General features: G+C 27.5%; 3 protein-coding genes across 3 annotated transcripts; 2 read left to right on the forward strand and 1 right to left on the reverse strand.

Moving 5' to 3' along the window:
* Nucleotides 1-8,822: 8,822 nt before the first annotated feature.
* Nucleotides 8,823-10,331, forward strand: GO595_007418 (uncharacterized protein; the record flags this gene model as incomplete). The annotated part of the gene is made up of 1 exon (XM_067920880.1): nt 8,823-10,331. The coding sequence occupies one exon, from the start codon at nt 8,823-8,825 to the stop codon at nt 10,329-10,331; it is 1,509 nt and encodes a 502-aa protein (XP_067772328.1).
* Nucleotides 10,332-10,629: 298 nt separating this feature from the next.
* Nucleotides 10,630-11,940, reverse strand: GO595_007419 (F5/8 type C domain containing protein; the record flags this gene model as incomplete). The annotated part of the gene is made up of 1 exon (XM_067920881.1): nt 10,630-11,940. One exon carries the CDS (start codon nt 11,938-11,940, stop codon nt 10,630-10,632), a length of 1,311 nt encoding a protein of 436 aa, XP_067772329.1.
* Nucleotides 11,941-12,782: 842 nt separating this feature from the next.
* Nucleotides 12,783-13,385, forward strand: GO595_007420 (Rab family GTPase; the record flags this gene model as incomplete). The annotated part of the gene is made up of 1 exon (XM_067920882.1): nt 12,783-13,385. One exon carries the CDS (start codon nt 12,783-12,785, stop codon nt 13,383-13,385), a length of 603 nt encoding a protein of 200 aa, XP_067772330.1.
* Nucleotides 13,386-14,447: the final 1,062 nt, after the last annotated feature.

Here is a 14,447-nt window from a genome sequence, read left to right on the forward strand (position 1 = left end):
TTTTTGAATAAATTGACTCTACTGTTAAATTTTTGACAGAACACAAAACAACCCGACTTTTTGCATGCTTTACATATTTGTATAGATTAGTTGATTTATTCAAAATGAACAACAAAAGTGAAACAAATCAATCTCAAAATGAATGGGAATCATTTGTAATGCTCAAAAATACAATCTTTGGTTTGAATATAGATAATTTTGTTCAATCATCGAATTTTATAATCAGCAAATTTTGTAAAGAATATTCAATATCTTATAATATAAGTATAAGCCGAATGATATATAATTCCCTTTTGATCAAAAGTAACAGTTTTTATATATATTTAAGTTTATTACAGGAAATTGAAAAATTTGAAGAAAATAGTAAAATCACTTCAAAAATAATAGACTTATAAGGTGTTCCACCCCTACCGTAGTATCTCTTTATATAGAATAGATACAATAATATTTTTTATATAAATAAAAACACTAAATTTAATGGGTTTTGTTTTTTATTTAAAAATAATTTTTGTCAAGTCTATCATTAACTAATAATCGATTTTTCTTTAATTGAATGCAAAAAAAATGACGTTTAAAATTTTTACCCCTCCATTATGGAGCTTGATCAAAAATCAATCACAATATATCTCGCGATGAAGGGAATGTCAGCAAAAGCGATTCATACCGAAATGGAGATCATATTGGGCGAAGAATGTATTTCATATTCAACAGTATGTAAATACCTCAAACAAAGAAGTTTTGATCAAACAATGTCACCTAACATTAGTGAACCGATTACCCCTATTGACGAAAATGTTGATTTAAAAATTTTGGAAATTTTAGATAAATTTCCATATGCTTCAATAAGACAAATAGCTAAGTTAACAGAGATTCCAAACACTACTGTATATAGGCATCTTACTGAAAAGCTTGGCTATGAAAATAAACTTTTAAAATGGGTTCCACATTTACTGACGGAAGATATTAAAAAACAAAGAGTCACTAAATCAATTCAACTTTTAAAGACATTAGAGATTGCAAGACATAACAGTTATAAATATTTTATAACAGGTGATGAGTCCTGGTTTTATTACGATCATTATTATGTTCGACAATGGATACCACGAGGAACACCACGAGGTACAATAAGCAAAAGGACTATTACGCAAAAAAAAGTAATGTTGACGGTTTTTTGGAATCCCCACGGATTTAAAGTTATTGACTATTTTTCAAAGGGTGAAACATATAATTCACAATATTATGTAAAATATATTTAATCAAAACTTTCCAAAAAGAATGGTACAAATCCTAAAAATGACACAAGAAAAATTACTGTACATGCCGACAATGCAAAACCGCATACGTCGAGATATACAATCTTATATATGGACTCCAACAAGCTCAAAAGGGCACCTCATCCCCCTACTCCCCAGATATAGCTCCTTCAGGCTTTTTCCTATTTGGGTACGTAAAAGGAAAAATGGAAGGATTTCAATATGAGAGTAGAGAACAGGTTGAAGAAAAAGTGACTTCAATATTATTAAATATACCGAAAGAAACTTTGTAAAGCGTTTTTGACGAATGGGAAAAAAGACTTAAAAAAGTTATCGAAACAAATGGAGAGTATATAAACATTTCATTTTTATTAATAAATTTAAAAAAACTTAAAAAATGAGTGAGATACTACAGTTGGGGTGGAACACCCTATATTTTCTCAATTTCTTCTTAGAAAAAATACACAAGAATCATTTTACTTTCTTAATTACATGATTAAATATAATTTACTTGAAGCAAAAGTCATTCAAAATAAAGGCAAACCATTTTTTGTTCATATTAATCAAAATAAATTTGATAAATATGAATATTCATTTTATAAAGAAAATATTGCTTATGAAGAACTTTCGAAGAATGATTTTGCATTTCATAAGAAATTAATTAAAGAAGGAGTTAATCCAAAAGAAATTGCTAAAATAATTAGAAATGATGAAATCGAAAAACTTCAAGAAATATCATCACAAAACGATTTTGATTTTAACCAGAAAATTAAATCATCAATTTATGAAAGATGTTCATTCATTAATAAAGAAAATGTTACATTAATTGATTATGCAGCATTTTTTTCTTCAGTTAAATGTTTTAAATATTTACTTATGAATGGCGCAGGAGTAGAAAATGCAGGTAAATATGCTGTTGCAGGTGGAAATATTGAAATTGTTCATTTATGTGAACAAAATCATTCATCATTTTATGATTCATATGAAGCAGCAATCAAGTTTCATCGAAATGATGTCCTTAAGTATATTTATGAAAACAGATTCGAAAAAATTAAAAAATTAGAAGAATTAGGAGTAATATGTGTTTCACATTTTAATTATGAAATTTTTACATATTTAGAAAATGAAGGAATGAAAATTAATGAAAATATCATTAATAAAGCAGCAAAAATTGGAAATATTTTTCTTGTAAAATATTCCCTTAAAAATAATCAACTTCCAGAAAATATTTTAGTTTTTGCTTCATTTTCAGGAAACATTGAACTTGTTACATACATTTTAAATAAAAAAGGATTTTATGCTAATGCGAAAGATATTTCTAAATTTTATATAATATTGATATTAATAATATAGTATTTCAAAATAATATTTGGAAATTACTTAAATTATTTAAAACAGCACTTATGTATGCAACCAAATATGATTATATAGAAATAGTTAAATTACTTCTTGAACAAGAAGGAATTGATATTAATGCTAAAGATATTTATTTGTTGTATTTAAAATTTATTTTAATAATTTTCTATTTAAAAATAATATTTGGAAATTAATTCAAATATTTGAAACAGCACTTATGAATGCATCCGAAAAAGGTCATACAGAAATAGTTAAATTACTTCTTGAACGAGGAGGAATTGATATTAATGCTAAAGATATTTATTTGTTTTATTTAATATTTATTTTAATATTTTAAAAATTCAAAATAATATTTGGAAATTATTTAAATTATTTGAAACAGCACTTATGAAGGCATCTTCAAGAGGTTATATAGAAATCGTTAAATTACTTCTTGAACGAGGAGGAATTGATATTAATGCTAAAGATATTTATTTGTTTTATTTAATATTTATTTTAATAATTTGATATTTCAAAATAATATTTGGAAATTATTTAAATTATTTAAAACAGCACTTATATTAGCATCTGAAAAATATCATATAGAAATAGTTAAATTACTTCTTGAACAAGAAGGAATTGATATTAATGTTAAAGATATTTATTTGTTTTATTTGATATTTATTTTAATAATTTTATATTTCAAAATAATATTTGGAAATTATTTAAAATATTTAGAACATCACTTATGAAAGCATCTGAAAATGGTCGTACAGAAATCGTTAAATTACTTCTTGAACAAGAAGGAATTGATATTAATGCTAAAGATATTTATTTGTTTTATTTAATATTTATTTTAATAATTTTATTATATTTCAAAATAATATTTGGAAATTATTTCAAATATTTGAAACAGCACTTATGAATGCATCCGAAAAAGGTCATACAGAAATAGTTAAATTACTTCATGAACAAGAAAGAATTGATATCAATGCTAAAAATATTTTTTTATTTTATTTTAAAAATTCAAAGTGGTATATAAAAATTATTCGAATAATTGAATGCAGTGAACATGGGCAATTTTGTAATTCATTGACTAATTTTTATATTCAGGATATTTTGGTAAGATCAAAAAAGCCATATCGTACACATTGACCACTCTAACTGGCCGCCAATCGATTACAACATGTTGTGCAAATAAATATTTTGTTTCAATCGGAAAATTTTGTAGGATCTTTCATATAGAATATCAAAATCTTAAACAAAAATTATGTATGAAACAAATATTGCACATTTATAAAAAAAAAATAATTTTTTACATGATGATTTTAAACATGAAACTAGATAAAATCAAAGCTTCAAAATTTCAAAAATCAATTTTGAAAAATTCTTGATTATTTTAATTTTCCTTGAAATTTTAATTTTGGCTTGTTTAATTGATATAAAATACGATTTATAAATATTGTTGGTGGGTATTTTGATTCTATTAAAGTGAAATTAATTGGAAAAATAAAAAAATGAAAAAATTAAAAATCGGATTTTATATCAATTAAAAATATCTTTTAATACTAAGATACATCAAAACATAACTTCAAAATCATGAGATCTATTATTGTTGTGATTGAATTTCATGAATACGTTTATGGGGTGGAGATCTCGAAGAAAAAAATACGTTAACGTACAAAAAAAGTTCTATAAATTAAAAAATTTCTTCCGATACGGGGAGTCGAACCCCGCTCCCGTGGATGAAAACCACATATCCTAACCGATGAACGATATCGGAATTCATATTTAGAGATGAAAAATTATATGACAATACTTTAAATAAATTGAATAGGGTGATTTAATTAATTTTTTGTGAAAATTTTTATTAGTTTAGCTCATAACACTTAGCAAAGAGTTGAAATAGCATTAGGAGTTACACCTTTTTATCACAAATTAAAGTTTTATTATGAGTTCAAAATAAAGAAAAGTGCATCAAACTTTGATGTGATTTAATTAAAAATATTTTTCATTTATAATCAGGTTCAGTGTATTGGTAAGTTATGTTTGAGAATGTATCTACTTCCGACACTAATCCGCTGTTTAAGCTCTCATACTTATTATATTTCATTAATCTGTAGCAATAAATTCCTAAAATAACAGACAATACAACAACTACTACATGCAGTTAGAATACCGATGACAGCACCTGGTGATAATTTAAATGGGTCTTTTTCATGTAATCTTTTAACCTGAATTACCAATCGATCGAATATTATTTGGTAAAATTAATTCTTTTAATTTCATACAATTATAAAATGCACTTTTACCAATAGTTTCTATTGTACCACTTAATTTAATATTCATTAAATTATAACAATTTTTAAATGAAGATTTACCTATTGATATAACTGACTTACCTATTTAATTAAATTAGTACAATTTTCAAATGCATTATTTCCAATAGTTTTAACTGAGTCAGGAAGTACAATTTCTTTTGATTGTGTACATGATTGAAATGCATAATCACCAATTGTTTCTAATGTTTTACAATTAATTCGTATTGTTATTAAATTATTACAGTTTTGTATTGCATATGCACCAATCGATTTAATCGAAGCAGAAATTATTAAATATGATAAATCAAAACAATTTTGTAACATATTATTACTTATCATTTCAAGTGAATTGGGTATAGAAATAAATACTAAATTCGGACAATTGTCAATAAATAAATATCATCTTTAACATCAATTCCTTCTTGCTCAAGAAGCAATTTTACTGTATCTATATGGCCATTTAAACATGCCCAAAGAAATGCCTTATTAAATATTTTTAATAATTTCCGAATATTGTAATTACAAAATGAAAATTCTTCAATAGTTTTAATTGTATTTGGTAAACTAATTCTTTTTACATTTAATAAATTACAAAACGCATATTTACCAATGAATGTAATCGAATTACCTAATGTTATACTTTGTACACTTTCACAATAAGCAAATGTATATTGTTTAATTTCTGTAACTGAATCAGGTAATGATATTTCACCCAAAGAATTACATTTACAAAATGCATATTCACCAATTTCTTTAACATTATCCTTAAATATAATTTCACGTATTTTTGTACATTCATAAAACGCTTCATTAGCTATCGATGTAACTGAAGTTGGTACTGTATATGAACCACTTTTACCTGGTGGGAAATATAAAATTTTATTAATGTTCTTATCATATATAATTCCATCATCATTATAATTACTATAATATTGATTATTCGCTGATACTTGATGTTTTCATTATGTACAATGTAAGAAATTACTACAAACATGTTTACTGTAAAAAAATTGTAAAGTTATTTGGACTCAGATTCGCTCGTTTCAAAATTACTTAAAATTCTTCGAGCATTTTCTCCAATTATTTCGTTATCATTTTCTTCCAAGTAAACTAATGCATCGTGAAATTCATTTGCCATATATCCAACATCAGACAAAAAATCCATAACAAAAATCAAATGTTTTGACTTTGTCAAATACAAAGACTCGACCATAATTTCAAATGCTGCGTTACATATTTCATTATTTACGTCAATATTATTAACTTTAATAATCAAAACTAAAGTTATAACAATTTCTATTTTATCCGGAAATTTCGCGTTTTCATAAACTTCAATTAACACTGGAATAGCGTCGACAAAATGTTCAGCAAATTCTATTCCATAACCCAAAATATTACAAATTAACAGACAAATATATTTTGGTGAAACACTTCTTAAAAGTTCAATTAAAACAGATGAATATTGAAGTAAATGATATGAAACATCTCGAGAATTCTTTGTAGCAAAGCCAAGAACATATAATGCGTCAGTAACAGATTCTGTTTCCATAAATGTCATCAGATGCGATACATCGAAACAATTACAAATTCCATTTTCACACATTGTCGCAAGTGCCGAAAAACAATATTGTGAAATCTCGCGATTATTAGAATCAAATGGAAGGTCATTAATCAGCTTTTGTGAAATCGGAAGAAATGGATTACATTGAATAATGGAAAGTGATACATCTGCTGCTGTAAGTTGGATTTCGATATTTGGTGAATGAAGTTGTTGTAATAAAAAACTATAAAATTGTTCCGCCGGATACATTTGTTGTGATGGCGAAAATAGGAATTGATTAAGTGACGGAATACAATATAATAACGACTGAATTGAGCGTATGTCTTTGAACCTGTCAAGTAGAAAAGGATAAATCATTGGAAATGTGATATCTTTTCCATTGACGGAGATCGATGTGGTTAATATCAAATTGATTAATTCGATGGATATCGATAACAAAAATGTGGATATGACATAAAGTGATGCTGATGAATGGATATCATTTGATGAAACTAATAAATTTAACAATGTTCGAATAAAATTAGTATCAATTAAATCTTCGATAATGCGAATGTTCGTTGAGTCAATAAAATATGGCATGTCGAGTATCGCTTCTTCAATCAGATTATTTACATTAATTATATAATCAATGAACGCAACTCGAATTAGATTTCTTTCATCTTTTTTGTCTGGATCATTCTGAAATATTTGTTGTAGTAAAAGTTCTCGCTTTGGCTTTTTGGATTTTTTGTAATTAAAAATCATAAATTTATAAACGGTCGTTTACTAAAAAGTGTCACACACAATGAATATTAACCTTTCGCTTTGGAAAGTTCCTGATAACTTTAAGTCAAAATATGATTTCCCTGAACTAGTAATACTTTCAAATATTCTTAAAGATGAAAAGGAAATGATTCATAAAACAGATGAATCACTTTCTGTAATTGAAAAATCTTATAAAAAACTTTCAGGTACACTCTTAACAATACAACCACACTCATTTAAGTATATCGAAAATCTACATGAAGCAAATATATATAAACAGTTTGTTATTTCCCATAATGATCTTGCCAAAAAATACTCAAATTTTGCAACTAAACTTAGTATTTTAAAGAACAGGAAAATGTCTACCTTAAAGGAAACATATAAATCAAAAGCAAAAGTATTTTCTGCTGAAATATCTAAGATGAAAAATATATTATCAGAATCTTTTGAGGCACTTGTTAACATAAGAAATTCTTTAGATAAATATACCAAGGAACTTCAAAGACTTATCACAAGCAGAAAGCTTACAACACAAGAAAGTCAACAAATACCAAAATTTATTAACGCAATTAATGGGAAAATTGTCAACATCGACAACGCATATACGAATTATCGATTAAAGTTTATTGAATATTGTAAATATAGAGAACATTTATTTTCACAAATTGATATCTTCCTTAAAGAATCTAATTCTGAGTTGCAAAACATCTTAAATGAGGCGACAGAGATTGATAAAGAGCTTTTTGATGCCAAAGAAAAGGAACAAGTAAAAGAATTATTGATTATAAATCATGATCTTTTCAAAGAGGAACTACCAACCGAAAAAAAGAATTTCAGAGTTACGGTTGAAATGACTCTTATGGTAGAAGGTGGTCAAACACTCACATCAGATAACATATATACTGTTATTGAAGCCAAAGGAGATAATTGGAAAATTAAAAGCATTGAAAACGAGGTATTTGTAGTTCCTTCCGAATATTTAGTTCCAATCTTGACATGAAACAATTGTAATAAACAATAAAAATATTAATGACATGTGATGCGAAAATGTTCGTTAATTCGAATCAAGCTTTAATGAAACCAAATTTTCAAAGATTTGTCCAAGAAGGACATCTTATAAATTTTAGTTTCGAAAGCGAGCCAATTCGAAGTGTATTTGATGAAATTCTTTCATTATTGTCAAAACAAGATTCTCGATTAAATGCAATTGAAGCACAACTTTCAACATTTGCATGTAAAACAGATTTAGAAAATATGAAAAAAGAAAGTGAAAAAGCAAAAGAAGAAATTAATGCAAAAATATCAGATTTTCAATCAAGTAACAATAAAAGGATTGATGACTTACAAGAATGGGCAGAAAATGCGAACAGTGCTGTTTTAGTTGATGTTAGACAATATTTAAATCGAGAACTTCAAGATGTCATTCAAAACTCCGGAAATCTTAACAATTATTCATATCAACCTGTTCCAAATGAATCCAGTGAACACTTTGGGAAAGTACAAAGTGCAATTGATAATACAATATCTGAATTACAAATTCTTAAAAAATCATTAAACACAAAAGTTCCAACCTCTGAATTTAATCAACATAATACCGGTCTTTATTTTATGATTGAAGACTGTAATTCCACCATTGAAAACCTTAAAGGTGAACTTCAATCAGCCGAAAGTCGAATCACAAATCTTGAAACACAAACACAAGAAACACCTCGAAAAGTCGAAATACATATTCCAACGCCACAGCCATCGCCACCAGTTCAAACACGGGAAGTTCCAATCGAAAAGAAACCTAAACCAATGAATATATTTAATGACCATATCAAAGAAAACAATTCGCGAAACATAACATATTTCTCATCTCAAAACGAAGACATTTCATCCATTGAGAAACAAATCCGAAGTATTACAGAGACTGCTAATTTCTTTAAACAATCGATTGATATTATCCATAACAAATTAAAAGAAATCGATGACAAAAACTCGAAAACATTTAATCAACAAAACTTAAAATTTAATCAAATTCAAGAAGAAATTGATTCATTAAAATCGAAATTCAAACGATTAAATGAACAATTCATTCGACATCATACATCAGATTATTCCAAAGTTTTAAATGAAATTAATAACAAAATTGATAAACTTGAAAAGGTTACAAATGAATTAAGTAATACACCAACTAAAACAATGAATAGAGTAATGTATCCTAATATTAAATATGTTGATAGAGTACTTCCACCATTACATACTAATGACGAACAAATAACGAAAATCATTTCTAATAATAATAATGATTCTAATGAACAATTTGGTCTTTTAGATAATAGTGATATATCTACTTCGAATACATCTGATAATTTATCGGAAACTTCTTCAAGTATTTTACTTTCTTCTCGATCGAATAATACTGAGAACAATGAACTGAATGAAAATGAAAATTTGGATCTAAAAAATGATAAAAAGAAATCCAAGAAAAGTAAAAACCAAATAAAAACAGACGTAAAATTAAAAATTATTCGACATGCAAATAATAATAGTAGACCTTCAACAGCAACAACTTCATTAATTATTACGCAAGATGAAATTGATCAAAAAGTTGATACTTCAATTACAAATTCATTAAATGGATTTTTAGATAGAATTAAAATCGAAGTACAAAAAGAAATTAAAAACGGATTAAAAACAATTGATACTGTTATAACTAAAATAGATCAAAAAATTGATCGCGATTTTGTCGAAAGAATGTTTAATAAGTTTAGAGTAGTAATCGGAGAATTAAATGAAAAAATTGAACAAATTCAAACAACATTTCTCGGATGGGTAACAAGAGATGAGTTACAAGAAGCGTTGCAATTATTCGCAGAGCAAATGAAAGAAGTAAAAGATACCGCAGTGGGTTCAAGTAAATATCGATGTTTACTCTGCGGTAAGCCGAGAACTCACGTGTCGGGAATGATAATTAATGGGAACTCGGATGATGATGAAGATGAAATTGATAAACCACAAAATAACTCCGCAATAAAAAATAATACAAAGCTTCCTTCGAATTTTAAGGTTGCGAAAAGAGGCGATACAACTGTTGTACCGAGAAATGTGGTGCAGTTTCTTACTGGTAAATAAATATATTGTTATTGTGAAAATACTTCTTTTATTTTTTTGCAATTGCTGTTATTTTTTGTGCCGACAAAGTGGTAATGGATATTGAATCAAATTTGATATTATTTATTTATTTAATTGCAAGCTAAATTCTACTGATTGTAATGAATATTAATTTCATAATGAAAATAAAGTAAATAATTTTCAAACTATTGTATATTAGTAATATTATTTTTTAACAGAAATAGAAAACAAAAAAGAAAAATCAAGTAAATGTACTGACAAAATTCATAAGTATTTACAATTAGCTTTAAAAAAGTTTTTATTTAAGAATGCCAAAAAACTCTATATTTGCAATTACAAGCGTATTATATCCGATATGGTTTGGCCCTGTGCTCTTTATTCTAATGTATCTATATTCTTTACTTCTATTACATTTAAACGTCTTCCATTTTCCTGGTCCATTTAAGTCATTACAATTCTTTTCCGAGTGTATTGTTTCCCAAGAGTTATTATCTGGATTATTACATCCTTCAAGTACCCATGACTTAAGATGATCTTTATTTGCTTGGAATGGATATGTCTTAATTGTATACCCACTCACTTGTATTGTTTTCTCTTTAAAGTCAAACCTTACCCAAGAGTTTGGTTCATTTCGTGATGACCAATACCATGGGCCGCCGAAATCAACAATTGTTTCAGGACCTTGTCCCATTGTTGTTGATGCTGTTATGTTAACAATACCTTCTGTATGAATGTTACCACCACATTGTTGTGTTAAATAATATAAAATTCCACTAAAAGGCACATTTTCTGATGTTGGTTCTTTCGTAATGCTTCCAACAGCTATGGGGTGCCCCATCGATGGTGCTTGGTTTGGCAAAACCGTCGATTGATGTCTATTCAAAAATTCAATGCTTCGACTTGTTGGAATCGCCTTAGGATCTTTGGGCTGCTGAACAAGGAATGTAATGGCACGGCGATCGACTCTTGGAGTCTCGGGCTTTTTCTCTTTGCTTCCAAAGAAGAAGCTTCTTCTTACTGATGTTGTTTTCTTTGGTTCTTGTTTCTTATCGGGTGGACGTGCACCAGAACTCGTTATTGAATTGATCATTGTAGATACAGTTTGATACATGTCATCAAGCTCATTACATTTCGCAGTAAGTGAATCTATGAGACTTTGGTTTTGGGTTAACTGATCTGTAAATGCTGAAAGTTGTTTGGAAACTTGACTCTGTTCTTCGTCTGGTTTTGACTTCGTTGATTCATTAATGAGCTCTTTGAGTTTGTTAATACGTTTCTTATTGAGGCTATCGTTTTCAGCTTGTGATTGTTCAAGATCAGAAATTTTCTTACGAAATTCTATGATACTTTGATTTTGTTGTGCGAATGTATTGAGGAATGAGTCGATTTGGTTGTATAATGACTCCATTGGAATTGAGTTCATAGATTTTGTTAATGATTTGAGACTTTCGAGTTCGTCCTCTGTAAGTGATTGAGGGTCAAGATAACCAAAGAGACTTGTTTCTGTTGGACGGTGTGTGTTAACAACACTTGAAATAAAAATAAATAATTGATGTTGATCAATTTGTGATATATCTGATTGAGTGAAAATTTGTTCAATAGATTTCATAGGCAAATTTATAAACGAATCTAAAGTTATAAATTTTTGAAGATCTTTTGCAATAATTTTCTCAATGTCATTTTGATTATTTGAATTAGATTTTATAGCAAAAGAATATTGTGAAACCAAAATTTCGGGTTCGAAAGAAATGGAAATGAACCTCTCAACTTCGCTTTTTATAACTTCAGTATCCCATTCATTACATAAATATAATATGTCAAATGTGTTATCTGTAGTTAATTGATAATATTGAGATTGGCAAGCATTAATAAAAATTTCAAAGCTTTCTTTTGCAATAAAATCTATAGTAGCATCGAGAGAATCTGAATAAATAAATTGAGGAAGTTTTCTAAATTTTTTTGAATACAACCCAAAAAGGCAACGTGAGATAGGTAACTTGGTGTCTTTAAAAACAAGTGTGTAATCCTTTTCGATGGATGGATGAGATATCGCCATTCGAAAAAAGTCTTTGGCTTATCGTCATTAAAATGACTTTTTGATATGTTTACTTACTATGAAAACTGTTTTCTTCAAAGTAACAGTTTTTTAAAACGGATACAAGGAAATTGGTTATCGGAACTTTCTCATCCCTTAATATCTTAACTAGTGACACCTGCCTTAGGAGCTCAACGGCATTCCTTTCAGCCAAAGTTGAATGTTTTTGATTTGAATGGTCCTATCAAATTATCAATTTACCAACATATTCTTTGGTGAATCTTTACAACATTTTGTTTGCAGGACTTTTATTAAGGACGTGGTGATTAATCATATATGATATATTCATTTGCTTTTAAAGATATTTTGCTTCATTTAAACTTATTGTTTTGTCACTTTTTTGCTGAATTTTTGTTATGGAAGAACAAATAAAAATTCATTTTTTAGGTGATTCTCCTGTAGGAAAGACAACGATTGTTCAGCTAGCTTTCGAAAAGAAGAATGAAATAGAAACAATTCCAACAGCAGGATTCGCATTTACTTCAAAAAAAATGAAAATCAAAGAAAAACAATATAGTATCTTACTTTGGGAAATCCATGGAGGTAATATGTTTTTACCAGTGCTACCAATGTATCTTAAGGATACAAATATTGTTGTTTTTATTTATGATTACACTAATGAACAAACTTTTAATGATCTCGATTTATATATTAACAAAGCACAATCAGTGGACCCAGACTCTAAGCTTACAAAAGTTTTGATTTCAAATGAATTACATCAATCTCCGAGGAAAGTGTCACGAGAAGAGGGAATAAAAAAGGCTAAGGAAATAGGAGCAATGTTTACTGAAGTTAGCTGCATCACAAGAAGTGGTATGGACGATCTTTTTGAAAATATTGTTGAATACCATTTATCAAATAATGGTCAAACAACTAAAACCCCCGATAAACCACAGGACAAACCAAACAATTTGGGCGCTAGTGTCAAAAGAAGAGAAGAAGTATGCTTTATTCAATGAATTTGAATTATGGCATAAAATCTCAATGGAGGTTTAAATAACAAAATCAACTTATAATTAAATAAATAGTTGGGATAGTATTTGTGGTTATAAAAGTAGTGTATTGATAAATATATATCAAAAAATTTAAATTTCTAATTTATTTTTCAAATACTTTATCTAAGCACTTTGAATGATTTTTAAATGAGGCTAATCTTACCATGTTGTATGATCTTTTGGATTTATTATTTTCAGCCTACTTACAAAAACAGCAAAAAAAAATGAGGTGATATTGAACAATTTATATCGTAAAGTATTCAACTCAAAACAGTTTTTTATTTTTGCCACTTTTCCTCCAAGATTTAGTTGGAAAAGCAAATAAATAATATCTTTTAGGTGATTCTCCTGTTGTAAAAACAACGATTATTCAATTGGCTTTCGAAAAGGTGGGAAAAGTAAAAACAATTCCAACAATAATATGCGACATTCTTAACAAAGAAATGAAAATCAATGAAAAAGAATATAATGGTTTGTGAAATGCAAGGCAGTGATAGATATTTATCAATTCCGTTAAACTTTTCTGGGTCATTTATTGTTGTATATATTTATAATTGTAATAATGTACAGACTTTTAATGAAATTGATTTAATTTTTGACAAAGTACAACCAAAGCTTTCGGAAATTAAATGCACATAAGTTCTGGTTTCAAATGAATTAAATACACCTCCCTGAGAAATATCACAAGAAGAGGGAAAGAAGAAAGCTGGAGAAATGGAAGCAAAGTTTATTGAAGTTAGCTGCGTCACAGGAAGTGGCATGGATGATCTTTTCGAAAACATTATTAGATATCATTTAACAAATAATGCTCAAAATGCAAAAATGCATGATAACTCTATCGATCAGAATGATTCCAATAATAATAAAAAAGAGACATGTTTTATTCAATAATAGATTATGCATTAGTATTTTATTGTAAGAATTTAAAATTTTAAGTAATAAAAGTTTAGCTTATAAAAAATTATTGATTTCATGAGTTTCTTCTTTGTTTATATATATATATATTGGGAATTTTAAATTGTAATG

This window comes from Histomonas meleagridis, assembly GCF_020186115.1.
Source record: "Histomonas meleagridis strain 2922-C6/04-10x chromosome Unknown contig_53, whole genome shotgun sequence".
Lineage (NCBI taxonomy): Eukaryota > Parabasalia > Tritrichomonadida > Dientamoebidae > Histomonas > Histomonas meleagridis.